We start from the raw sequence: 27306 nt of genomic DNA on the forward strand, positions 1-27306 counted from the left end.
AAAAAGCATGACCTAGTGTGCCATGTACCAGACTCAAAGACAGACACCCAAGTTTTTTCCATCTCTGATGTCTTCTTTCCCCCTGGTAATGCTGGGTATAATGACCCTTCAGAAGGTTTTCCTTGCCTAGAAATTGTTAAATAAAGTTGGCAATATTTGTAGAGTATTTGGAACAGATTCTTTTTCATAATGAATGCAGAAAAAAAATTTCATCCTTTATAATTTTCTCAAAATAATTTGTTCCCATCTGTAGGGAATGTTACAAAGATCATCAATATTCTTTTTCCCCTCATGCCCACTCTCCTTAATTTTGACAGTAAAGAGCAGATACTTCCTTTTAAGACAAACTATTCAAAAATAACGAGGTATCCAATAAAATAAAAAAGGAGAAAATCCCATGTACATACTTGACATCATCGAAGACACTCATCTGCAGCTTCAGGAGATCTGCCACTTCCTTTATTAACTCCAAGCCCTTTTCCACACTCAGGGGGCTGTTGAAAGGGAGCAAGAAAACAGAGCATTAAAAAAATGGAACTCATCAATACTTGAGAGGCTAAAGGTCCCAAAAGAGTTATCACCTTGGCCTCTTTGAGTCTGAAAGCCACCACTAACTGTATTCCTGTCACATAGTAATCGTGATATCAAGGGAATTGGGATCAGGTGCTTCTTCAGGCATGATGAATCACCTGAATTTTCCAGCAATAAGACAAACAATAAGGTGCAAATGGAATTGTTAGGAAGTGTAATGGGCCCATGATGCAGCAACCAGTTCATCTCAGTCCTCAATAAAAAATGTAATAAAGTAAAAGGACAGAAAGAAAGAAAAGGATTGACGAGACAAGGAGGGAAACAAACAATGAAAGTCAAATTTGAGGCTCGGTATCAAATGGACAAGTGAAAAGCATATTTTTAAATTCATTAGATTTTAAAATGAATCTTTACCCAGTGAAAGGATACAAAATTATTATGGATTTGAAAGTAAACAATAGAGCAAGACACACAGTCCAGAGGACACTGATTAGATACATAGGATTTAGCTTGGTGTGTGCATATGCTGCTGACAGAGCCCCCTTTAAATCTTTTTAACCTTTGTCAATGCCACATTTACATTTTTTAATTTGGAAAACAGGTTGCAATCAAGCCTAACATAAGATGACTGCTATCATTTTAAAAAGCACTTACCTAGATACAAAATTTATATTTGCAAAATTTTGGGGTTATTAGAGTTGATACAGCTCTAAAGATGTATTAAGAACATTCCATCCCTAATATACTGCTCATACCTTGCTTAGTTGTTGTTCAGTACTGTGGAACCAAATAAAAAAGTATTAAGAAAGAAGAAGGAAATGTATTAAAAAGTATAAAAAAGATGCAGAAATTATATAACAGTGAAAATAACAGAGACAACACCCTCTGTCAAAATTGTGATCATAGATTTAGTCTCAACATTGTTAAAGCCCCAAAGACCATAAAATTATACCTTACAAGCTTATCAAACTTATTCCATGGTAATGCAGAAACAACTTGGCTGAGATTAACCCACAGGAAAAAACATCCTGTATTTTTTCCTTCAAGGATTTATAATAAGTAGAAGAAGGTGTCAAAAAAGGCTTGTAGTATTAGACACAATCTTTTCAACTGGACTAAGGGAAAACAATTTTTTTCAAAGCTTTTTTCAAAGGTCACTATTTCTACCTCAGAGCTGAATTTTTTAAAACTAATTTTACATTATGGTGATTCATTGCCACTGTTTTTTTTATTATCTGCTATTAAGACTGGGAGTTTCTGTTTTGGTTGTTTTTGTTGCTGTTGTTGTTTTTGGGTTTGTTTTGGGGTTTTTTTTCACTGGTTTCTGCATGCACTGCCCTAAGGGCACCTCTATTTAAATAATGGGATATCTCACATGGATCTTGGTTAGGATGGAATTGTTCAGCCTCCCTTCATGCTACTAGCCCAAAATGCTCAAGAGACCTCCTGTCACACAACCAGAGGTAGCCCCTCAAGGCACCAGATAAATATAGAGTTTTTCTAGATATCTAAGACAGAAATGCTTTCTTGTGAAAGTATCAAAAGAATCTGATTGATTGTGTAAGGAAAAAAATGTACTATAGATTATTCATAAATCTGCTATATTTCAAGGACTGACAGTGGATAGAAACGTGATTATTCCCATCACTGTGAAAGCAGATTGTCATAGTTACTCTGGGGTTTATGTGTTAATTAAATCTTTTCTCCCAAAGAGGTTGGCTTAAATTTTACGGAAATGATTGGTGTCAGCAAGTGGGCTTTTACTGTAATAGCAAGTCTGATGAAGGCAAAGGCTGCTGTGTACATTGGTGCTGCCTTTTAACCAAGGGGGCCTCCCACCCCTGGCTTACCCCTCCCTATTCCCCTGAAAAGCATTCCCCAGCCTCAAAAACAAGATATGCTGCAACAAGCCAATGCAGCAGCACTAAATGGGGGGTGTAATAACAGCATTTGAATGCTACAAGCCAGTAATAACGCTGGAGGGGAAATGGCTGAGAAAATGGTGCAGGAAGGTTGCATTGTTCTGCAAGCCTGAGCATGCAAGAGAAGTCTTTGTAACTCTCATGCAATATCAAACTCAAACACAAAGGTTCACAAACTCAGATGCAATTTGATAGGCTAAGAAATTATCATTCATAATAGCAAAGGAAAGCTGCAGGATGAGTATTCTATGGTACCAACACTATTACTGATCCCACAGTCATACTTAAGGATTCCCATTAAGAATGATTACAATCACAGCATTTTCCAATGCAATTTTTCCAACTTCCCAACATTGATACAATCTAGTACTGTTTATTACAATTCTATGACAGCTGTCTTGTAGGACAGTATAATATTCAAAACCTTTCTCTAAAAACACCAGACCATGATTTTCCACACTCAATTGATGCTTTTGTTTAGTGTTTCATTTTGCTGAGTGTTGCATGGTTTGTATGGTGATCGCCTTTAACTTTGTTTCCATGGAATCACACCACTTCCACCAGCACAGTGCTTAGCAAACTGACCTACCTTGCAGCAGCACTGTTCACCCACATCACTCACCTGATTTCAGGCTTTTACAAGAAGGAAGAAGACAATCTTTCAAACATCACCTGTTCTCCTGCCTGTGGCCCTCCCACACACCCCCAGACTCAATACTTGTAGAAGATATGACGTTTGTGATCTTTCACGTCCTATGCTTAGTTTTCAGCCTGCTTGATTAAGTTTTTGTATTAGGCAGTGGGGGTTTTCTTAGAAATATGTTTCATCTATTGATTGTGTGAGTTCAACAACTACTGAATTAATTCAATGAGAAGTGTTAGACAAACCAAGAAAGAAAGACAAAAAAAGAAGTGCTCAGATAAGGAACAAATAGTGAGACACTCCAGACCGAAGATGTAACAGTAGAAAGAAGACTATTTAGACAAGCCCGAGAATTGAACTATTTTATCAAGGCCAAAGACTTTGAGAATAATTATGGTAGGGTTCACACCGCTTTGTTTGAACTGGTGGTCACTGCAGTTCCCAGTGGGGGAGCTGGGAACTCCTTTGGTGCTGGGCCTTGCTGGCACCCCAAGCTGTACAGCACAGAGTGAGTCCCTGGGCTGTGGCCCCTCACATTCCAGGGCCAAGACAGGTCCAACTCATATGCATTTTCTTCCAGGAGTCTGTGACAAGGCATTTCAGTACTCCAGTAACAGTGAACCCTTAAAAGAGAAATCACAATTTGCATAGGCCTCAGAGATCCAAAGCATGAGCTGGAAAAAAACAAAAGCAGGAAAAGGACCTCTCATGGATGCTATTTATGTGTTCCAAGTTCTCTTGAGGCTGGCTAACCCTTTCTATGTCCAAGAAAACTAATGGTTTCTGCAGTGTCTTTAATACCCTGCTTGATGGCCACCAGAACAGGCTCCCCGGGTCACAGCACTCTGGGCAGAGCTCAAGAAGTGTTTGGACAATATTCTTTGGTACATAGTGTGATTTCTGGGGTTCCTGTACAGGGGCAGGAACTGGACTTCAGTGATCCTCACGGGTCCCTTCCCTCTTAGGGAAGATTCTATGATTCTGCTATTTGATTTTATCACTACTTTTTTTGATTGCCTTGAAGGCTTCTGATCACTTTTGGTCTACATTTTGGCCTTAGGAAGAGTCAACTGCTGGATGGCAGAGCACCTTTTTGCAAATAATATAGATGTTGCCAGATGAGATCAGTGCTTACTTTGGGTTTCCTACCTTTGCTCTCATTCCATTTGCCGTAGATTTCTCTTTTGCACCTTCTTTCAAGGTAACTATAATAATAGCAGCTAAAGGAAAATGTGATACATATCACTGCTTAAAATTATTCTTTTGAGGCCCTTTTTAGGTTTCCATCTCCAGTTCTCTTGGAAGATGAAAAGAGAGTCACAAAGTATATAAAATTCATGTATAATGTACTTCCTTCCATTACTTTATCTTCTAATACCATTTCTATCTGTGAGTGCTACCCTAATTATTATTTTTTTAGTTGACAGATTCAGATCCTACTGAACCAGTAACAGAACTGTCTCACTCAGGTGCCAATCTCTATCTTATTGGTAGATTATACTTTGACACACTAATGACAATGAATAAATAAGTGGGGAATGAAATATAAATATTTCCTTTGGGCTTTATAAAGATAGATAGATTGATAGATATATCTTTAAAGTCTTTTAGAGTGTCATCTGAAAAATATTTCACTACTGTTTTTGTTTGATCTCAGTTTTCAGGGCATGGCTGTTGCACTGTTATACCTCCTGGAGAATATGGTTTATATCTCTGCTAAAAATAGCCAATATTATATGGTAGTTCTGCATTATCTCTTCAGATGAAATGACTCCCCATCTCAGTTCAAGACTCTGATTTAACGCCATGACATAGCTATGAAAACTTGTATCCTCTTTAATCATGTCAAAAATAAATCTACTTGGTTGACCTAAAATAATCCTGAGCCAATCAACTCCCTGTTAAGTACATCGGGAGTTTTGTCTAACACACACACATACACATTAAAAAAAACCAACCAAAAACAAAAACCCAAAACCCACAAACAAACAACCAAATTTAAAAAAGGCAGGATCTAAGCTATAAAGCCATTTTATTTACAGATGAATCTGAAATGAAGGCACAGGAAAAAAATCTCTTAACTTTAATGTGAGCTGCTGACCACTTCTGAAAATTAGTGCAATCCATTTAAATGCTCAGGAGTGGATTTGGAAGCCCAACTTTATGTAATTGTCAAAGTGTTTCCACACAATGTACTGGACATGGAATAGAAGAAAATTAGATTGTCTGGTGAAAATAAGATTTTGTGTCTTCCAGTGTCTAGGTCCCTCCCAGTGAGGAAGCTGAAAACAGAAATATTTTATGGAACAATCCACTTACAGAGGTAATTTAAATAATAGAACACTGAATGATAATCTTCCTCTGCTATTGACTATTAAGATTTAACATTTCAATTTACAAGAAAAATGCAATGATGAGAAGTAATTTTTAAAATCTGCTCCAAGGAAGTTGGCAGAGTTTAGAACAATCCCATTAAGTGAGTTTCTCCCTAGCTCCTGCTACAAAATGTACAGTAATGCTAGCCATAATTTTTTTTCATCTGTCTATAAAATCCCACTGTCTCCAGTGGTTTTATGCATAAATTACCTGTGGCTAAACAAATAATTAATGAGGAACAGATTATGTCTTCATCTGGGAGATGTCTATCAAGTTACCCTGGTCAAGACATCTTCCCGACCTGCAATCCCACTGTCCATAAAATGAACGCAATTTCACCAAATTTCCTTGTCAGGTGCCTGGTATTGCTATATAAAAGACAATAATGTTATTATCCAACTTGCATCCATTCTGGATCTAAGAATAAAGACCAGCACTATTGGCTCTATATACCACTCCCTACCAAATATGGAGGAGATGTAGTAGCAAGTACTATGCAACCTGAAAATTAACTTTAAAAGCTTCTCTCACTCCCCTATCAAAAATTTTTTTCCAGTATTTCTTACCACAGGTGCTCCTACTAGTTTTAGAGCACATCCTGATGATTTTAGAGCATATTTGGAGCACCCTCATCCCAGTGAAGTTAACTTCTGTCTCACTGGTTAGTTGGAAGTCTCATTAAAGGCCTGCTGTGGGCAAATAGAGTAAGAGACCAGAGTCTTATGAACCAGACTTGCTTCATGAATGGCCAGTTAGACCACTTTAAAAGTGAAGAGTTGTGCTGAATATTGGATGCTAATCTCAAGACCAGTTCAGCTTCACACTCCAATCTGAACAATGTTACAAATGGATTCCACGTTTTCAAGAAATTCCCAAGATTAACTACAGATTTGATGAGTGAGAACAAACATTTTGAATAATGGCCTATTTTTGACCTGGACCTAATGATTTATGCATTCAAGGCTCAAAGTTTTCTCTCTGGTTAAAGAACAAAAAGGAAACATGTAAATGAAGGCACAGGAGGAGTTCTGTGGGGAGCAACACTGGCAGCATGGCCAGCTCTGCATGCTGAGCTAAATGGAGCTCAAACTCTAATATGAACCAGTGGGCAATGTCAAAGGGAACAAGAGGAAAAACAGAAGTAAACAATGATGAAAACTATATGTTCTGTATTTCCCAACATGCCTGTCAAAACAATTGCATAAATTGAACCATTTTGGTAGCAAAGAATCTGATGCAGTTATGCAGATAGCTTTATTGCTGGTGTTTGCCAAGCCTGCTCTCAGCCCAAGGAGAACAACACGTAGTTCAGTGTTATGCTGAGGTTATGTCAGTCTCACAAGCAGTTGCTCTCACTTGCTTTCCCTCCTCCCAATTGCCAAGTGCCTTTGGAAACCCACTCACTGAACTCTGAAATGCACCCTTAGTGCCATCATTTAAATTATGTATTGTCTTTACCAGACTGTACCTAGTGCCCTTCCAGTACTCTGTTTAGCAATTGTAATGCAGCACTATAATGGACATCCAGTCAGCCCTGTCAGATTAATTCAATTGAATCATTTTCTGCAAAAATGAAGAATAATATACAGTACAGAAATGGGCCTGACATTGGGAATTGCACTCTTTAAACCTAAATGTCAGTCTAATCCCCAGTAAAATTTCAAGTAAGGTAGGGTTCAATCCACCTAAAATTCGCTTAGATGAGAGCACAGGCAATGATGGCCAGTTTGCCCATTTTCAAGAGTGATGAGCACTACAATAAAATTGCAAGGCATTTCTCTTCAGACTGAAAGTTGCCTGAATGCTTAACTACAGTGTCCTCCCAGCAGTATCAGTAAGTGTATTTTCTGGGCAGGTAAATGTCACTCACACCCAGCCTCTTTTGCTGTCCAAACTTGAGCACAGTGGCAGGGACATGCCATTCATCTCCCCTGGAGAATTTTTAAAAGTTTGGCTACACTTGAGCTCAGCTTGAATAGTATTTAATACAAATCTAAATCAGGGAATGAAGCAGAGCTCAAAACTAGCATCTAGGACTTTTGGGGAGGAGACATTTCATTCACACTTAAGCTGATTTTAAAGTCACTTTCAATGCACACATGCTCAAAAAACTAAGTTTGAATCAGCAGTCTTCCTTACTCCTGAGTGCTTCAAGTTAAGAGTCAGGTTCTCTTCTGTGCATTATTTATCTTTCTTTTTTGCTTTTAGGCCTAAAGATGAACCACTGGGCCAACAAGAGGATGATGGACTGTGTTATCTCTCATTTCTGGTACACAGAACACTCTTCCAGCATGTGGGAGTTAAAACTGCTCAGACCAACTTCACTAAGGTCTCTTCCATCTCCTGCTTCACTTTCCAAGCCCCACAGTAATAAGCAGAAGACAGACAGAAGATCCCAGACACCGTGCCTGTCAGCAGAGCAGCACTAGACACACTGGATCCCCAAACATCCTACTTGTTTGGCATGTCTCAGTGAAACAGGGAGATATTTTGCAGTCTGGGCTGTCTTCTGGAGTCTTCAAAGATCCCTTCTAATCAGTGGAGGAAAGAAGATGTCTAACCTCCCTGTGTGGGTATGTCTTCACCTGTCTCTCAAGAAACTCAGTGATGTGAAATGAAGTGGATGACATCCTCGGGGAATATGTGCAGCATCCAGCAGTTGGGTACCTAAATGAAGCAGTCTGACTTTCACTCTAAATTTTGAAATAACCACATTTCAGCTTTACACCTAGAAATGTGCCTTAAAGGGAAAAGATATTAAACACATGGGTAACAAGACACATATACAAAGCTCTTGAAAACAGAAGCTGAACGGATGGAATCTATTGAAGAATTTAATTTCAGTAATCAGCTTTTATTAAACAATGGGAGCTACACATAGATTATGCCCTGCAGGCTGAAGTGTTGGGTTAGAATTGTTAGATTTTTTTCTCATTTGGTTCTTTATCCCACAGATTCGTATGCTAGCAAAAAAAATTCTACCAGAAGACCTGCCTGGATGGGCTCACCAAAGATCCATGGCTTCTTGTGGTAGTACTTTACTGTAGGAACTACTCTGAGTTTTGACCTGAAAAACATAATTTTGTTGATCCTTCCTACCACTATATTTATTTTGAGTGTTTATATAAGATTTTTTAACAGTCATTCTCTAAGTGGACACAAATAGGAACTTTTATACTGAATATTTTTTAGTAATGGTCTGAAAACTGAAAGTAATTTTTTTCCCTCTAGACCTTTTAAATACTGAATTTTAAGAAAGAAGAATTCCAGAGATTAAAATAATTATTTAAGAAAGTTCCACCTGGCCCTTTCTCAGTAATATCTTTGTTTTGACTGACATTAAATCAGCTTCCTGTCACTGACAGAGCAACAGTCTATAACAGTATCACTTTCTTAATATGCAGCACAGTCTCCTTAGTACTGAAGATAAAAAGCTAAACCTAAAAAAAGGAAAATCAAAGTTCAGAAATATGAGTCTGGGATACCATATGGACTGCATTAGAGAGTCAAATAAGGAGTCTGTCTTTAGGATGAATAATGTTGAGGACTAGTTTTCTCTGGCTGCTAACACTATTTGGCAGCAGTATGGACATTGACTGGTGCAGGCAAAATCCCTGCTGGTGGGAAGCTGGGAGGAGCAGCCTGGCCAGCTCCAGCCAAGTTGCCATCCTTCTTCCATGCCTGAAAAAGAGCAGGAATGTCTGTCACAGGCTGAGGCTGAGTGACGAGACTCTGAGGTGTATGGAGATATTTCAGAGCTTCTGTAAAATGATTTACAGATGTGCTAGGAACTGTGTATTTCCTTATAACTTGCTCTAATGAATACAAAATATTAAATCCACTATAGAGAGGCTGTTGGAACAGGTGACTTTAGCATTTTTAACCACCCACCTTCATGGGCCAGCATCAGGTTTGATTTCTTCCCCATGTTATATCTCCCCTCAGTGCCCTGCTTGGCAAGGAGAAGCAGAAGGGCAGGAATGCCAGGACTTGGGCACTGCCTCTCCATGAGCAAGGGGCTGGTGCACACCAGCCTTGAGAGCCTTGCCTGCTAAAAGCAGTCAAGAGAAAAGGATAAAGAGCAGGAAAGTAGTTCCCAGTTCCTGCTACTGGGATGAAGAAGGAGTGAGGAGCGCCATGCTGAAGGAAGCACATTCCCAGCAGTGCATGCTAACCCCAGACCCTGAGTCAGTTCTCAGCAGCAGCCACCAGCACAAGACTGGAGGTTATTTCAGACCACCTGGGACATGCTACTGCCTGATTTTCTAAAACTAGCGCTAAATACAGGATAGGCCAAAAGTAAATGCCAAGAAATAAAGTCCAAGATAATTCTGGAAAAATTCTGAGGGAGGGCAAGAGAAGTGGTCAGCTGGGATCTGCCTCTGTAAGGACCACCTAAGGATCCATCTATACTGGAAAAAACAGTGCTTTGACCAAAAAAAAAAAAAAAAATCAGGTGGGTTTTTTTGGGTTTTTTTGTGGGTTTGTTTTTTGGTTTTTTTTAATTGGGCACTGTTGTGTTTACACCACCAATAATCAGGAAAGAAAGATGAAAAGACATTAAAAAAGTTATTTGATAACAGGATTCAAAAAGTAGTATTTCCTCAGTTCCCTGAGGGAAAACTTAAACAGTGAAAAGGTGTCTGTGAAATTGCCATTATTCAGGCACTTGCCCAAAACCCAGCCAAAAAGTAGCAAAACACAAATATTCTATCCCAGCAGAACTAGGAACACCAGACCAGATAAATGAGACTATTATACATGAAAAAATCAGTCTAACTGAATAATTCTTTGACTCCAGAGGTCAGGAATGGTGCCACGTTTTCCTTACATGATCCTCATGAAACACATGAACCTTGTGTTTAATATCAGCCAAGCACTTTCCATATATCACATGTGCACTGCAGCCTAGGCCAAGAACAGATATCAGAAGTGAATTCCTCTTGCCTTGTACCCTGCAGCAAGTGTATTCTTTCTGAAAATAAATAATATTGGTTATAATTTTACAAACAATCAGTTAATGTGATTATGCATCTGCTTAACAATTAGAAAAATCTCTCTTTTGAAAGGAATCTCCTCCTGAACTCTTGACCTCAGTGATACGTGTTAGACTAGTTTGCATTTGAAATGTTGGGAAATGGGCCACTGCCTTCAGGATTTGCATGCTTTCTTTTAAATTTTCAAGACTGCAGATATTTTCTACCTTATGAAGAGCAGGATTCATGTATATAGATACAGAAATCTTTTTTTTCAAATTTTCCACAGCCTCAGAGCACAGACTATGAGGAGTTTAAAGAATACCTTTGCTTTTTTTTTTTCCCCCCCAAAGTATTATTTTTGTTAATGTCTATTATTCTGTCACACTTATTCCAGCTGAATTTCATCTACCATTGTACTCCTTAATCCCTCAATGTATTTAAATCCATCTGGAATTTTTCTAAATCCTCCATAGTTCTTCCTAACAGAGACAATTTGCCGATGGGGTACCACTAATCTCTGTACATGCTGAGGAGCAGCAGTTCATGACAAATCATTCTCTTCTATCCCATAACCAGCTCTTAATCCGCAGTGACACCCTGGCCCTTGCTCTGTGACTCACTCTCCTTAAAGTCAGTATGAAGAGCATCCCATTTATCTCCTGTTGATTTGAAGGGTAGGTACAACTTGTGGTTTTGCTGTGACAGCAGCTTTTCTCCCAGGAGAGTCTGATGTATCTCAGCAGAAGGTGCTGCAGACCTGAGGGTCTTCCATGTGTGGTGCTGCCACAAAGGAGAACAGAGGGTCCCTAGCACTGCCTCTGGGAGGCCCAGACTCAGTGGCCCTCAGATATAAATAGCCAGGACTTAAATTGTGTAGCTTAAAAATAGTAGAGTATCATCAATGCAGCCTCAGAGTCTGTGATCACAGCACTTCTCCATCTCAGGGAAGCTTTAAACAACAGTAGGGAAACTTTTATTTTAAGGACATAGTTTAATTCTTTTGGATTTCCTTATTTTATATATTTTTTTTCTCCTTCTTTCTTTTTTTTTTTCTGCTAAGATTAGTAAATATTTTAACAAGCAACATGATGAGAAACTCAGCTACTGATGTATGAAATAGATTGATGTGAAACTACTTGTGTGCAAATTTCAGTAGTAACTGAGGCATGGGAGATCTGCTGATGGTACTGAAACAAATATATAATACAGATATAGCTTTGCCAAGGTTCCACCAGAGATTTTCACTCCCCTCTTCCCACTGACTCCTGCCTCCTCGGAATTGGCTTCATGGCACTTTTTAGCACAGCAACTGCACTGTTCTCTGATGTTAAAGGTCATTTACCAAGCCTGGCTCATGTAGCTGCTACTGCCAACATGTGAGCCACACGCCTCACAACCCAAAGGAGAGATGTCACATTTGCCTGAGGAGGGAATAAATGGAGAAGGGAAAAAGATTCCTGCCCCAAGGATGGAGTGAGTGCTCCTGCCACCTCAGGTAGCACACAGCCTATCAGAAAAGACAGGGCAACACAGACTCTGACATTCTCATTGGGTTAGCAACCACCAGCATAAAGCTATCGAATCCAGCCTTCTCCAACTCCTACTCCCCTTTTTCCAGACACAAGGGAAGTCTCAGTCATCATAAGAACAATGCATATTATCCATAAAAAGGAGAAGAAATGGAGGGGTTCACTGCAGGTCATAGAGGAGGTAAGTGCCACGGCAAGGACTACACTGGGAACATTTTTACCAAATACCAAATTTATAGTGTTGCTCTTTCTGAGCCTACCAAGCCTAAAGAAAACATTTAGAGACTGAAATTGTATTTATTTCTCTTGTCTGGAAGTGCCCCTGAGAGTAACTCATCTGATAATCTATAATGAAAGTCCTGGGCACTGATGCTTTAAGTCCATGGTGTTAGAACAGCCTGCCTTGTCTGAGTTTTTTGTCCATGCTTCAGTGTAACTTCATACATCTTGAAGCATCCAGTAAAGACTTTGGGAAGGGATGCATTTCGTGGATTTATTTTAGTTTGAACATGGTCTGTGTCTTACATTAAGTCAAATAATGATTAATTTTTTAAATGGTTCACATTTATCCAGAATTCATGAGACCAACCAAACAACTTTGAAGCACAGGGCTATTCATTGGATTGTTTGAGAGCTGCCTGACTTCACAGCACTGTTACTGTAATCATTTTAAGGACACTGCAATTTTATTGCATTGGGCTACACTTTCGTTTTTTCATGCTTGTTTCCTCAAAGGCTTTATTAGTCATAAAACCTTTTTAAGCTTACTTCTATTTTGACAGCTCAGCAAATTCCCACTTTCTGTAATTTTTTCCCTCTTTTTCCACCATCAGTAAGTGTGAATCTAAACCTCTTAATACAGACAGATTCAAGTCCAGACCAATTTGTAACACAAATGACACTTGCTAAAAATCAATGGCAGTGGTTGGGCTATGAAGGTCAGAGGAGATAACAGCATCCTGGAAACAGGAGAGTGAGAGAGAAGTTGAGAAGGATCAAGTCTCTGGAGTTATAATCAAAGTGTGACACTGTGCCAGCCTGTGCTTGCATTACTTCAAACATTCACTACCTCCAGCTGTGTTAATAGTAACAAATTCATACAGATGCTTTGTCGCCTGCAGAAGCACAGAAATAATGGCAATAATCTGTGCCATGATTGTGTTGCCCTCCCTTCTGAGGCTGAAATGGACCCCACCAAAGTACTCCCTAATGCATTTTAAGCTGAATGCTGGAAACAGCTACAGGGTTCAGTTGTCATGCACCCTGAATCTCTAATACAAAAAACCCTTGAAAATGCAAACCTGTTCTTTCATATCAAATTACTTCTTCATACAAGTAATTAGTAAATGAGATTGAGGACAAATGATGATACACATTTTAATGCGCTTGTGACATCTCGTTCTTTCCCTTTCTTCATATCTTCCTTCAAGGCAGCATAAAACCCAGACCAATTTATAATGCAAAATGACAAAGAATATCCAACGATACAGTGTTGAAAAAAAGGAGCTGAAGAAACACAAATACTAGTTCATAAAGGGACTAAAGCACCTCCCCTATGAAGACTGGCTGAGGAGGTTGGGGTTGTTCAGCCTGGAGAATGGAAGGCTGTGTAGGGACCTGAAGGGGGCCTACAGGGAAATCAGAGGAGGCTCTTCATCAGGAACTGTAGTGACAGGACAAGGGGGAATGACCCCAAACTGAAAGAGAATAGGTTTAGGTCAGATGTTAGGAGGAGATTATTTACTGAGACCCTGGCACAGGTTGCCCAGAGAAGCTCTGTTCAAATTTATTCACTGATTTTCTACTTGGGAAATTACCTCATTCTCATTTTCAATAGTTAAGCATTTACATTTTGTACACATAATGTGAGCTAAGAAATTAAAAAAAAATAAGGCATGAAAATTAAATGATGGAATTTTTACATCTGAGCTTCCCAGGACTGGGCAGAACAGCACTGATGAAAAAGTACTGTCAGATAATAGACTGTGCTATGATTCAGTATGCTGCATTCCCAGGAATCCTGATCTTTGGCTTTCTTGTTCTCACTCATTTCAAAAGTTTAAAATTCATTACTGTTTCATAATGACCTGAATGGTAATTACCCAAAAAGCATTGTGATATCCTAGAAGAACTGGCCCTATGTTATTGTGAGACACTACAGCATCTCAGGGTTTTAATGACTCCCACTGTTTATAAATCAAAGCACAGCCCCCAGCCCCATCCTTAGTTTGGGCATATTTAATGTGCAGTTCTATAGCCTGGAGTCAGCAGAATGACCTGAACCTGCTCACTGAGAGTTTGTGGAGCACCTGAACCAGCTGCTCTTCCAAAGACCTGCCATGTAAGACCCAAACTCAGGATCCTAAGGCAGCACAGAGGAACAGAAAGAGAAATGAGAGCATCTGGGGATGTCTGGTCTGGGAAACTAGGCCATGCCTGCTCAGCAAAGTGGAGTAATACAGATCTGAGGGAGTCCTTGTGGTGCTACTGGGGACTCCAGGCACACTCCCAAAACTGCCCATTGCATCAGGATCAGACTGAATCCTTGCTATTACTGTCATCAGTGCAGCAGATTGGCTGCTCACCAACATCAATTAGAAAATTTTCCCTCTGTGTTCCCCTAGAGGTAAAAATGCAGAGCTGATCCCCCCAAAAATGAGAGGAAAACATCTGGGAAAGCAAAGATCTTTGAGAGGGGAGGGATGGACACTGGGAAGGACTTTTCTCTTGTGATCTACATCAGCAGGTAAGAATCACATTCTGTCACAATATGTTTCAATAGATTTTGAAAACACAAAAGCTAAGGGCCTCTGAAACAGAACAGATTATCGTATTATCTCTGCACATATAGCAGATAATAAAAATATACAAAGCTGAACATGCACATTTAAAAAAAAATAGGCAGTATTTACTGCTCTCTGTGTCAAAGCCACATTAACTACTGCTTTTCTGTTATTTTTTTGTGGATGAATAGGAAGCATGAAGTATCATTTTCCTGTGGGAATATATACTATCCAAATTGAGTCAATGAAGCAGTAATATTCCCATGATCCCAGAGATCAGGGATATGATCTCTATCTCTTTCTAAGAATAACAAGAAAACTGAAGAATTATAGATGGAAAGAAGATTTTATGTCTAGAAAACTCTAGGGACCATAAATAATTATGCACGAAGAGCTGGCAACAGAAAATTCTAGAATTATGTTTCTCTACGAGTTCTGGTGCTGAGACACAAAGACCAAATTGTGCCTACTGGAAAATTTCACAGGAAAGGATTTTCCATGTGTATTATTCAGACAGGGGGTCAAGCTATGTTGTCAGAAACAAAACCTTTGGCTTTAAAATCAATGATGGACATTTATGGAACTTATTTTTACAAGGGAAGAGTTATAAAAGGGAAATAAAAAACAGAGATAAAAATTTTACATTTAACTTCTTTTCCTAATGTCAGCTATGCCATACTTTGATCATATTAACTGGCTTCAGTATCAACAGATTTTCTGGATGTGTGTTTATAATTTCTCTTAGTTTTTAAAGCTGGTTGTAGAAATTAAGGAATATGCACAAATCTCTTTCCCTTGATAAAGCACACTTTTAAGTAGAATAATGACTTCAAAAAGGAAAGTGAGACATACAGAGAAGGTCAAATCGGTGTTTCTTTTTGAATATATGTATTAAAATACAAGAACACACTGTTATTATTTTCTAAAAAGAGCTGCAAAGCCTCATGGAATATAAATGTTTAGCTTCTAAGAAACATCAAGATCTTCTAGTAACTGAGAATGATAAAACCAATCAAGCCTGTTCCATTGCTGCAGATATTGTGATTAATTTTTCCTATTTATTTCAAATTTAATTTTTAAATGCAATTAAAGTGTTTCCACCTGGTAGGGGAAAAAATAATTAAGATCATAAAAATACAATTCTTTAATGACCTCCCTAGGAAAAACTTGAGGAATAAACCAAGACTTCTGCACAACCCAGCTTCAGGGTCCTAACCCAAATGCCATCCTGAGGAAAGCAATCATTACATGCAAAGCAGTATCATTTATCACATTTGTAAAGGTGGAGAAATACTATCAAGCATTTGCAATTAACCCAACCCTTCAGCACGTTAAATGGGTCAGACTAATCATATCCCACAGCAATTTTACACTATGAACACAAGACCCATTTTTTTCCCAGCACCTGAACAGAATAGCAGCTACCTCCAATGAAATGCAGAGCCATGCATGCAGGATCCAACCTGATTAACATGTTGTGAACAGATTTACAGCCTATACAATTTTACATAGACAGTCTGGAATTGAGAGCTAACATATGACAAAACATGAACTATCTTGGAAATGCATAATACAACAATGCCAGAAGTTGGCTCACAAGCTAAGAGAGCTGCCATGAGCTGTCTGTGATGTAGACTTTGTATGAATAACTTCAAGTACAAGCCTTCTGATAAATCACAAACAGGACAGGTTGCTCTGCATTCGGTGTCCAAGCATGGCTTCAGACAAGCTTGACTTGATTTTGAATCTTGAAAGACTGCGATAAGCAGTGGAAAGAGAGGAACTTTCAAACTGGGATTTTTCTTAGTGCACTTAAGTCCAACTACTCAATCCATATTTGACAAATTGTATGCCAGCTTGGCTATTTAAACTGCTGAGCATGCAGCAGCTCACATTTAGATTTACTGGAGGTGGTAAGAACTACATGCTCTGGAAAGTCAGGCTTTGGGTTTCCTCATGAGACACAGGAGACTAAACACTGTGTAAATGTTTTGATTGTAGGATCTAGGCCCTCATTTTACAGCAAATACTGCCAAACAAATGGGAGAATTGGCATGCTTTTAAACAAAAAAAAAGTTTCCCAAATGTGAAAAACTAGAATTTCAGAAAATAGAAAGAGTCCAAAGGCAAGACTTCTCTGATTAGAGAGCTCACACTGATGTATCCCAACTACAACAGAGGTTCTTTATAACTATGGCAAAAGTAGAATGCAAATGAAAATAACATCCCATAGATCATTTTTTAAAAATAAGATTACTTTAGAATTTTAGAATTAAAATTAATAAAACACTTCAAAGCAATTACACTGAGAAATAAAAAATCTTACACAAATGTTCCAGTGGTAGAATAGCAATTTTTTGAAAGAGAACAGAGTAAACAAAGTAAATCAACAATTTGATTGGTTTCCCAGAATAATAAAATACTGAAGCAGCACAGTAGAGGATTTGCTAGACAATTTTCTACACTGAAAGTGTCAATTCATTCCAAAGCTTAGCACTGATGGATAATATGGATTGGTATGGATTGCAGCACTGCAACCATCTGAAAGGTCACTTGACAAACACAGCAGGAGTAACCTACTGTTCTTGCCATTGACAATCAGACTGCCATTTTGACAAGTCTTTAAAGTATCAAAAATCTTTACTTCAGGTATTCTATGGAAATGTTTATCTTTGGTTTGTGGCATGATTAAATGCTGGCATCTTCTTAGCATTTCATGGAGTTCACTGCAGCAGTGCTAATACCTCCTTGGACCATAATCTCAGAAGCTGATAGGGAATAGGTCTCCCCATAAATGTCAGCTCTGAGCTATGAGTCTGCACTGAGCAGAATCATAGGATCATAGAATCATTTAGGTTGGAAAAGACTCCTAAGATCATTGAGTCCCACTGTTAACCCACTGCCAAGTCCATCACTAAATTGTGTCCCTAAGTGACAAATGTACATGCCTTTTAAATATCTTCAGGGATTGTGACTTCCCAGGGCTGTTTCAAAGCCTGAGAACCCTCTCTGTGAAGTTTTTCCTAATATACAATTTGAACATCCCCTGGTGCAAGCTGAGGCTTTTCTCTCTACAGTCTTCCTGCCCTCCAAAAGATGAACACTCCTTCCTAACTAGGTTTCTACCTGAAAACTGACTGAAGACACACTTGATTCCTTCATCCAGATCATCAGCAAAGATATTAAACAGAACTGGCTTCAGTACCAAGTCCTGGGGCACACACTTATGACTGGCCAGATTTACAACCATGGATGTAACTCCATTCCCCACCACTCTCTACATCTGGCCATCCAGCCAATTAAATACCATTAAAAATTGTAAAGAAGGTAGATTATATTTGTATATATGGACTCCTCTAGAACCAGTAATCTTTGGACAAATGACCTTCTTCATTGAATACTTACAGACATAATTCAGGGAAAAACCATCACTGGGAGACTAGATAGGAAGAAAACCACTTAAGATGATACTGTGAAGGATGTCCAGGTTGTGAACACTGAAATTCAGAATGTCTCCCATTTCACAGAGTTCTGACAGTTCTAAACTTTACCATTTATGAGCCAAATAAGCCTGGATAGTCAAAGAAGATTGTGTCATTAAGATACTCTTTGGAATAAAGGAGTCTTCCAGACTGGTATAAGTTAAAAGAGCTGGGGGATGTAGGGAAGTAGTTCTGATCTGGGGAAAAACTGTCTTCTACTGGTTCACATAGCATTCCTAGGCAGGAACAAAGAAGTGCAGTTAAAGGGTATTCCACCATTTTTTGGTCTCTTTCTAATGTGCAGCCGCATGCATTTCAATGCAACACACTATAGTAAAAACAAGAATCCTCCACAATCCTATTGCCTTCAATCCCAATAATAAGTTTTTAGACAGACAAAAGAATCAACACAAGCTAAAGAAATTTCTGCCTCAGTTTCTCTATGATGCTGGGCAGTGATTTGTAAGCTCATCCTAGAATTTCCCAATTTCTCACAGGAGTCAGGATTGCTAATCAAATATAACATTGTTCTACAAAGGGGAAAAAGATGTAGAAGTGCCTACATGGTTCTAAAATCCCAAATGCTGTAATGAAGTGTGTATCATTAGGGGGCTAAAGTTGCCTTTTTGAAAGTACAGTATTAAATGTCAAATTCATTAGTGGCATGACCTGAAATCATTAGGTCTTTCTTTCTAAACTAGCTGCATATGTGATGTTTGGATTCCTATAAGTGTTATTTTCAGATCAAAATGAAATCACAGAGAAAATACTGCACTTTATTATTGTATGTCGTTTTTTTGAAAGAATGACTCAGGCATTGATATTTAGACTACTTTCAAGTCAAATATTTAAAGCTCACATCCTAACCATAAGCACACTTACTGACATATTGGAAGGTCACTAGAACATGAGAAGATAGAGAGAGGTGTAAGCAAAAGACCTACAAATTTAATGTCTTCCGTAAGGGAGGAAAGGCAACTGTAAGAAAACGGAACTGTTTGCTTGTATTTTCATCAAAGTACTGAACAGGTTCCAAACAGTTTCAGATTTATTAAAAATCAGGCCTGTGGCATTTTCCTCTTGTACATTCATATTTCATTAGGTGCAATGACTTTATCTTTTCCCCAGTTAAAAATGCCATTCAAATTGGCTGTTGTACTTACTCTTTCACTGTCACAATATAGCCATATTCTTTCTCCTCAGAAGACTTCACTTCAAGTTGTAAGCCTTGTCCTGTGCTTTTCTGAGGTTTTTCATAGGAATTTCCTTCCTGCATTAAAGCATTCTTAATCCAGTAGCTGGTCTGGCTCGGGTCTTTGGAGTCAGATTCACTGTTCTTTGCAGTTGTCAGCTCCCTTGAGAAAGTCTCACTTTTTACATTTTCCACACCAGCATTTGTTTCTTCTGAGGACAGCGGATCAGTTTCTTCAGACTTCTTAGTTTCTGTCTTTGTAGGTTCTTCAGGAAAAAGGTCTTTATGCATATTTTCAGCTAATGCATTCTCATTCAAGAATCTAATTAGTTTTGCAGTGTTCTCCTGTATTAAAAGAATAATATTATTTTTAAAACTAAACACAGGAAGATTATACTCACCAAATCTGGATATAATTTTTCAAGCTCTTATTGATATGGTAGAGTCTGCTCATACAACTGTTGCATGATCATTTTCTTAACTTCTATAAACTGCTAGACTATGTTAAGAACATGCTGCTTATTCAGTAATAATAATAGAGCACTAAATTATGCCACTATATTTTTCCAGTTGTTTTTGTGTGTCTGTGTGTCTAATACTGATGAAAATTAAACTTTGTTATCAGGTAACTTAATGAAAAGGAGAAAAAAAAATGTCCATCAATATTCCTGGGTTGGGCCTGGAAACTTTCATCCCTCTTGGGTCTCAGAAGTTATAACAGAGGAAAAGGAACAAATACTGCATGACCAATTCTGTTTCCCTTCTTCATCTCTAGCATTGGTGACAATTGTATGTGAGTGATCCAACAAACTAAACTTAAGATCACAGAAAACCAAAATCTGTCTAATAAATCAACAATAAGCAAACGAACCAAAGTCAAAAAAGGTGCTTGAAAAAGTTCATTAGCTACTTTCATTACATAACTTTATTGCAACCAAGCATTTGGGAGGAAATGATGGCTAATGGGCACTTTGTGCTCTGTGTCACAATAAATTCTATTCAAATATTCCCTATTCAAACTGTCACAAGGAAATTTATACATGGGATCCTCTGTAAGTCTGCTGTGATTGCAGTACTTCATTCCTTAAAGATTTTCCTGTGGGTGTTCAAAGCTCCTTCTATACTGTCCATGTGTGCTTTCCTTGCTTGGTAGAAGGGGGGAAGAGATTTTATTGTGAACACAAGAGGATCTGCCCCTTTATGAGTCTTGTAGTATTAGCTTTTGATAGAGTACATAGTAGGGAAAATTTGACACAGTTTTTTAAAATATTCCTTTGACATTTTTCTGCTCCATGAAACTGAGAAAAAGATGAATATACCTCAAAAATGGCTAAATATTGGACAGCAGACCACAGCATATGATTCAAAGCTCAGGAGGAAAATTGCAAAAGTAGTCTGGATTAAAATGCTAATTTTGATGTTGCTAGCTAAGGTACAAAATGTAATGCCTAGAGCTTTTGAAATACCTCTGATGTTCCCCAGAACTATGAGCCAAAGGACAAGGGGGAAAGAATTCTCAAAAGCTCAAAATTTACTGATTTGAGGAAAAGCCTGAATTTGTCTGAACATTGTGAATCTATTATTAATTCTGTCTATTTAAAAATTAGAGAAAGGGTAAAAAACGGACTTGATTTTACTTTTTGAACATCAAAACTGATTTTGGTTAAGGTTTCAATAAATGCTCATTTAATATTTAAATGCATCAACAACAGTGTGTCTATGTGTGACATTGAATCACAGCCACACAAAACAGAACAAGTCTTATATTTCAGAAGTGTGAGTTTGTCTTTCACTGCACAGAAACCTGATATTCTGAGATGGAACACTTGCTTTGTTAAAACACTGGTACTCTACCTCTTTTTGAGTTCTCACGCTGGCTTCATGCATTCCAGTGTCTGTAGGAGATGAAAAGCACAAATATATAGTTATGAAGGGCAAATATCATATACAAAACACAGACTTCTCATAGGCTGCTTTTTAGCAGTGGCCTTTTTATGTAATTTAAACATTGAGACATCAAAGCTGAAAGGGCAGAGTAAGGAGCAGTGTATAATTTGTTATTGTTATTCTAACCCCACTTTGATAGCAAATTAATGCAAGATCAATAGACAGAGTACTTCAAGAGCCAATGTAATAGTGTTATTTTGCTAACTAAGTGTCAAATCATCATATCAGTTTACCAATATCTGAGAAAAAAACCAGAATAAAATGGCTCTAGCTTGCTGCATGGGCATTTACAGTAATGGGAAAGGAAACAGATTTTCTTCGTACATATTTTAGTTCAAGAAAATGACATATTTCAATAGACATGATTCACCAAAATAATGTTACAGTTTAGCTACAGTGATAAAATTCAGTCACATCCTTAACCTCAATCAAGTAACACTGGCTTTTTTGCTTTATGAACTGAATGTCACTCATCTTTCTCAGCATGATTCAAGATAAATCCTCAGGTTTGACCCTTTTAATCGACAACAAAATCTGGTAATCAGAATTACCAGAATATCCCTAACTAGTAAGGATTTCAGTATAAAAATGAAAACAGACAGTTAAAAACATTTTTTATGACTTACAGTATACATTTCTGGTGTACTAGATAATATAGCATTCCTAAAATAGAAAACGGATGAACAGTAACTTATTTTCCACTGTGGTATTCACTCATTAATGACATTTACTGTGGCTCCTGAATCTGCATCACCAGGAAAGTATGTGTGCAGACAGAAACAAATAACCTTAGATGAAAAGGGAAGGAGCAGGTTTGTACCTGTACTTGTCACAGATTTTCTTCTGCAAGTAACTGTGGCATGTTAAAAAGTTATCTGTAAAAAATATTTTTTCTCTGCATATTTTGAAATACATCTTGTAATAAAGTAATTTCCCTTATCATTTTGCTTAAACATCTCATTTTCAAGAATAGAAAATTAGACCACACAGTATAAAGCAATTCTTATTTCAATATAATTGGGCTTATCTTGTTTGTGAAGCTTGAACATCAAGTGTTCATAAACAGATTTTCTTTTGGTAAATTAAGAACATGCTGTAAAAAGAAAACAACAATCTAAAAATTCCACATCCTTTTGGGAAATACAGAAGCTTTCTCTCCCATCTTCTTTAAAACTAATTTTTAGAATTCTAGCATTAATGTGAAGCAATAGAGGAAAATTAGGGTAGCTGTCTTTTGCTGTACTTAACTTTTAAAATTAATACCTGGTATATTAACACTGTTTTCCATTAATGAAGTCTGAAGCTCTGCCCTTCCATGACCATCTCCTTTCTTCATTTGTGCTTCTGTTTTGTCTTCTTTAGTTTTTCCAGCATTTCTTTCTGTTTCTTCCTGAATGTCAACATTTTGAATTGCAGTGGCGATAGTATCAGCGATTTCATCCAGTTCTGTTGAGCTGAGATTCTCCACATTCACTTGGTGTTTCTCTAGGTCCTTCAATACATTTTTAATAAGTGCCTCTGGATGACAAAACAACATAAGCACATGATTTAGTTGTGTACATGAAACACATGTGCTTATATCTTTAATTTTTCCTAAAAGATAGCTTTCTTTTCATGAAGTGTATCTGCTTTTTAAAGGGAGGCACACTAATTCACGCTGCATTCCTTACAGAAAGCACAGTATTCTTAATGGATATTAAAGTTTATGATGAGGTGAATCTGTGCCAGGACAGGGGTATATATGCTATTATATAACCCAGCAAGTTCTTCTAGAGAGGGCATGAAATTATCACTTTTTTTTTACAAGAAGCACATCCTTTCCTAGTCTAAATTGACTCAAAATACTGAAAACAAGTAGCCTAACTTTTAAAGTAGTATAACTTTTTTTTAGCTGAAGAACAGTATAAACAACATTCCTGTTTCCTAGAGATCAGTTTTCTTTGGTGATTTGCTTTCACAAGCAGCTATACAGAGTCCTGGGAAAAAATGAGAGTCAGATATTTTGTCTTTCAATCAAAAAGCTCCTCGTTGATTAGAAGGGGATATAATTCTATGTCCATTATATATATGGATATGTAAAGGACAAAATTTCTAAATTGTATTAATATCTTTTGGAACATATATAATTTTTAAATATATATTTACAGATATATATGATACAGATAGATATACACAATATATACATATATCTTTAAATATAGATATAAACTTACAGACATAGAACTTGTTTTGGTTTGCCAGCTGTGAATGTTTTACCAGTCACATTGAGAAATAAACAACAAAACAAAATAGCAAAACACCTTTGATGTGATAAAAGTTTTGAAGATAAGGAAATTCAAGGACAATGGATATTAAAGGTGAGTCAGAAGATGGAGCATAACAGCTCCCCAGGGAAGGCACTTTTCTGACTGCATATATTGCATCTCTACTTCTTTGTCAGTCTGTAGAACTCTGTAAAACTCAGCATAATGTCTCCTGGAGTGTAAGACACTAAACGTGGTGTTTACTGTAGCACACCAAAACCATTTCCAATCATGCCTCTGTTCTGCTTATTCATCTTTATAAGAAATTTAACATAATTATACATATGCATGCAAGAAAGAAAACTCTTTCACATAGTATTGTGTAGGAAGAGGATAATAAGGACTGCTTTTAAATCTCTACTAAATGTGTGAATCTACATATGAGCAGTTTGAAGACACCATCCAACCTCTTTTCTCAATACTAACACTGCCCAGATTAAGCCCAGTAGTTGGACATGTTCATCATCTGTGAGCAAGGCTTTTGGACCATGCTGTCAGCTTTCAGGCCCACATAAAAGTGAATTTAAAAGTAGGAAAAAAGGGGAAAACAATGCCAGAAGAAGGGTTAAAAATAAGGATTTTCCTTTTTCCTCACAACAAAGGAGGAAGAAGTACATAGAGAGTAGGAAATAAATACAAGTAGTTAACAGATTCTGCTTCAGGGAAGAGGCAGTGGAACATCTGTGATTTTGCAGGGAAAAAAGCATCAAAGATTATTTTTCATTGGGAAAAAGAGGCCAAGACCTTGGACATGTCTGTCCTTTCTTGGATCCCTCAGTTTTAACTGAAGAACTCACCATCAGCATCTCATCATCAGCCTCCTAATTCCATCTCAAGGCAAAGACTAATTTCTCCTGACTTGACCAAAATTCACAAACCAAAATAATGCCATTTTTCCTTAACTAATTAGTCCATAAAAAGCAAAAGAACTTAAACAGCTTAAATAATAGGTTTACTGTGAGTCTGAGAGGATGTCAACATATGGGGAAGGTGGTTCTTTTATTTTCCAGGTAAAAAGGAAACATCTTTCCAATAATCCACCATGATGTTACTACAAAATTCTACTAATTCAATTATAAAATTCAGTAATAAAAAAAACAAGCTAATCTTGCAAAATGTGAACTTTTGAAATTTCTTTTAAAAAAACACAGTTTTAAGTACACTTAATTGTGATTATCAATAAAAATAGGTTATATCTGTGATGTTACTTCAAACTGACAGCCAACAAAGAGTTTGGTACCATACTGGAATAGCAGAGTGCTTTGTACAGGAAAGCAAGTGCTCAGAAATGTGAATCAAAGATGTAAACTCAATCTGTGCCAAACTCCCCGGGCCAAGATATGTGGAGGCAGCAAAATTAATACTGAAGTTTGATGGAAGCTTAGCAACACTTCAGAGAATACTTTGAAAAGTTTCCTTTCACTTTATTGTATCCATTCCCTGATATGAATTTAATAATACAGTAAAAGCATGGTGACCAAATGTTTTTGTTTAGGAAGGTAATTTGCAAGAACAAATTAATCCAAACTGCAACAAAACCTTTTGATGCACTTGATCAACCTGAGTTCAAGACACATTTTCAAGAAGCACAAGAGAGGTGAGAGGATGTGCCATATAGCAGAAATGCAGAAAACTAAGCTAGAGGAAGAAAATATTACTGTTGCATTGCCACAGGAGCCTTGTGTCTGCTTAGGTATCATTTCTGATCTTATCTTTTATAGAACTGTTGGACAATATCTTGACAGGAAAGCCTAAATTATTGAAGCAGCGCTAATAAAGTCAGCAATGGAAAGACAGAATATATGTCAGATCCAAATCAAAACTAAAACTTTACAAATAAAACATCATTTGAAGATAAATCTTAAAAGAGAATTATATTTCAGGACATATATAATTAAAAGAGGTATATTAATGCAACACAACTAGATTTTTGTTTTTTTCATTTGATTCTCAGCCAGCTGTCAAGACCAACTAGTGAGTTCCTCAACAACATGTAGGCAATGTAGTCTTGTTATTTCCATTCCATTTTTTCCAAACTAACTTTTTCTCTTTACCTATATTCTTAGCCCAGTCTTATCTCTCCAGTCCATCTTCAGACTAATCTTTAATATCCACTGTCAACAAAACAGGAGTCTTAATCTCAAACAAATGGGAATGAGGGAACAGGGCAAGGAAAAACAGGAAAAAGGAATGGCCACAGACCCTATTCCAGATAATACTGTGAGGCTCACTGCAGGTTCTTCTGGTCCACTAGAACCTCAACATTATATAGAGGAGCCTCCTGCTCCTCTAATACTGGCATTCCTGGCCTGGTCATTGCCACCTGGGCACAGTTCATCAAACAGACTCCTAAATATTGCACTGATGTGAGTAAAACTTGGGCATTATATCTACTTTTACTGAACAACTAAAAAGTGACTTAAAATGTCAAGGACCAAAGGCAATAACCAAAGGCAATAACCAAAGCTGGTAAGTATGAGGAACATCATGTTTTTAGTACCCCAGGAGGGACAGTCACCAAGGTGTCTGTAACAGCCTGGTAAAAGGCAGGTCTACATAAAGAGTGTTACTAACTTCACATGGCTACTGATACGATATTAATCCTTGTCCATGGTAAATATGGATATCTACACATCTTGTTATGGCACTTGTCCATGTTTGCAATAATTTGCAAATTACTGGATAACACTGATAAACAGACAAATATCACTGCATCTGTTTACAAACACCTTTGGGTAATATGATGAATTTATTAAAGTCAGAAAATATTCTTGGAGATAAACCAAAAAGCAGATGGATACTGCAATGGCACAGCACTTAAGCAGCACATGTACTTGAACATACATTTACCTGTGCGCAGCTTTTATAGTCTCCCATGGACTCCCTACTAAGTAGACTCAGCAATGCTCAGTCATGTTTCACAGGGCTTGTACTGCAAACCAGATTTCTCCCTTAGCTCCAGCTTTCCAACTGATGAATGCAAACTGCCTTTTATAGTTACCCTGGAACCATAATGGCAGAAAAGGCATACATGTCCTAGAAGACGTAATTTTTAATATAAGGTCCACCAGTAGAATTCTCTAGGAGGCAACAATAGCACCTTATCCAGGGAAGGCAGTTTTTTATTTTACAGAATATAAATGATGCCTCATACTCTGCTGGCACAAGATCCAAAGCCAGCTTGCCTGAAAACCACATGGTATGGGAACAGGAACTGTGTTAGAAATTCCACAGAGTGGTCTGTCTTCTTCAACTCCATCACCCTACTGACCACATGTTAGATGATTCAGCAGCTGAGCACCACATGGAATGGTGGTCCCAGCTTTGTCAGAAAGAGGATGTATATAAAAAAATATTTTTTTTCCATAAACATGGAAGTTTGCTATTTTTTTTAAGACATCTGAATTACTAATTCTGTGACCTTTTCAAAGGAACAGAGAGACGTATTCTGTAATATTTAACACACAAAAAATCAGTAGACTAGAACAAGCCACATCAAACTGAGCCAAACTCTAAATACAGCTGGTGCAGAGGAGAGATTAACAATTCCAGTGTTGCACAGTGACTACAAAGGCAGTACCCACGCACATCATGCTACTCCTAGAGGTAACAACTTCCA

At 37.7% G+C, this 27306-nt stretch overlaps 1 protein-coding gene across 1 annotated transcript in view; it reads right to left on the reverse strand.

Moving 5' to 3' along the window:
- The window catches only part of PTPRN2 (protein tyrosine phosphatase receptor type N2), a 564688-nt gene that overhangs the window by 361928 nt on the left and 175454 nt on the right, over positions 1–27306 (reverse strand). The window contains exons 7-10 of the mRNA XM_015651707.1: positions 22648–22902; positions 21292–21332; positions 19409–19782; positions 408–494 (exon numbers count right to left, since the gene is read on the reverse strand). Coding sequence (XP_015507193.1) covers positions 408–494; positions 19409–19782; positions 21292–21332; positions 22648–22902 — 757 coding nt within the window. The remainder of the gene's footprint in view (positions 1–407; positions 495–19408; positions 19783–21291; positions 21333–22647; positions 22903–27306) is intronic.

This window comes from Parus major, chromosome 2, assembly GCF_001522545.3.
Source record: "Parus major isolate Abel chromosome 2, Parus_major1.1, whole genome shotgun sequence".
NCBI classification, from domain to species: Eukaryota; Metazoa; Chordata; class Aves; order Passeriformes; family Paridae; genus Parus; species Parus major.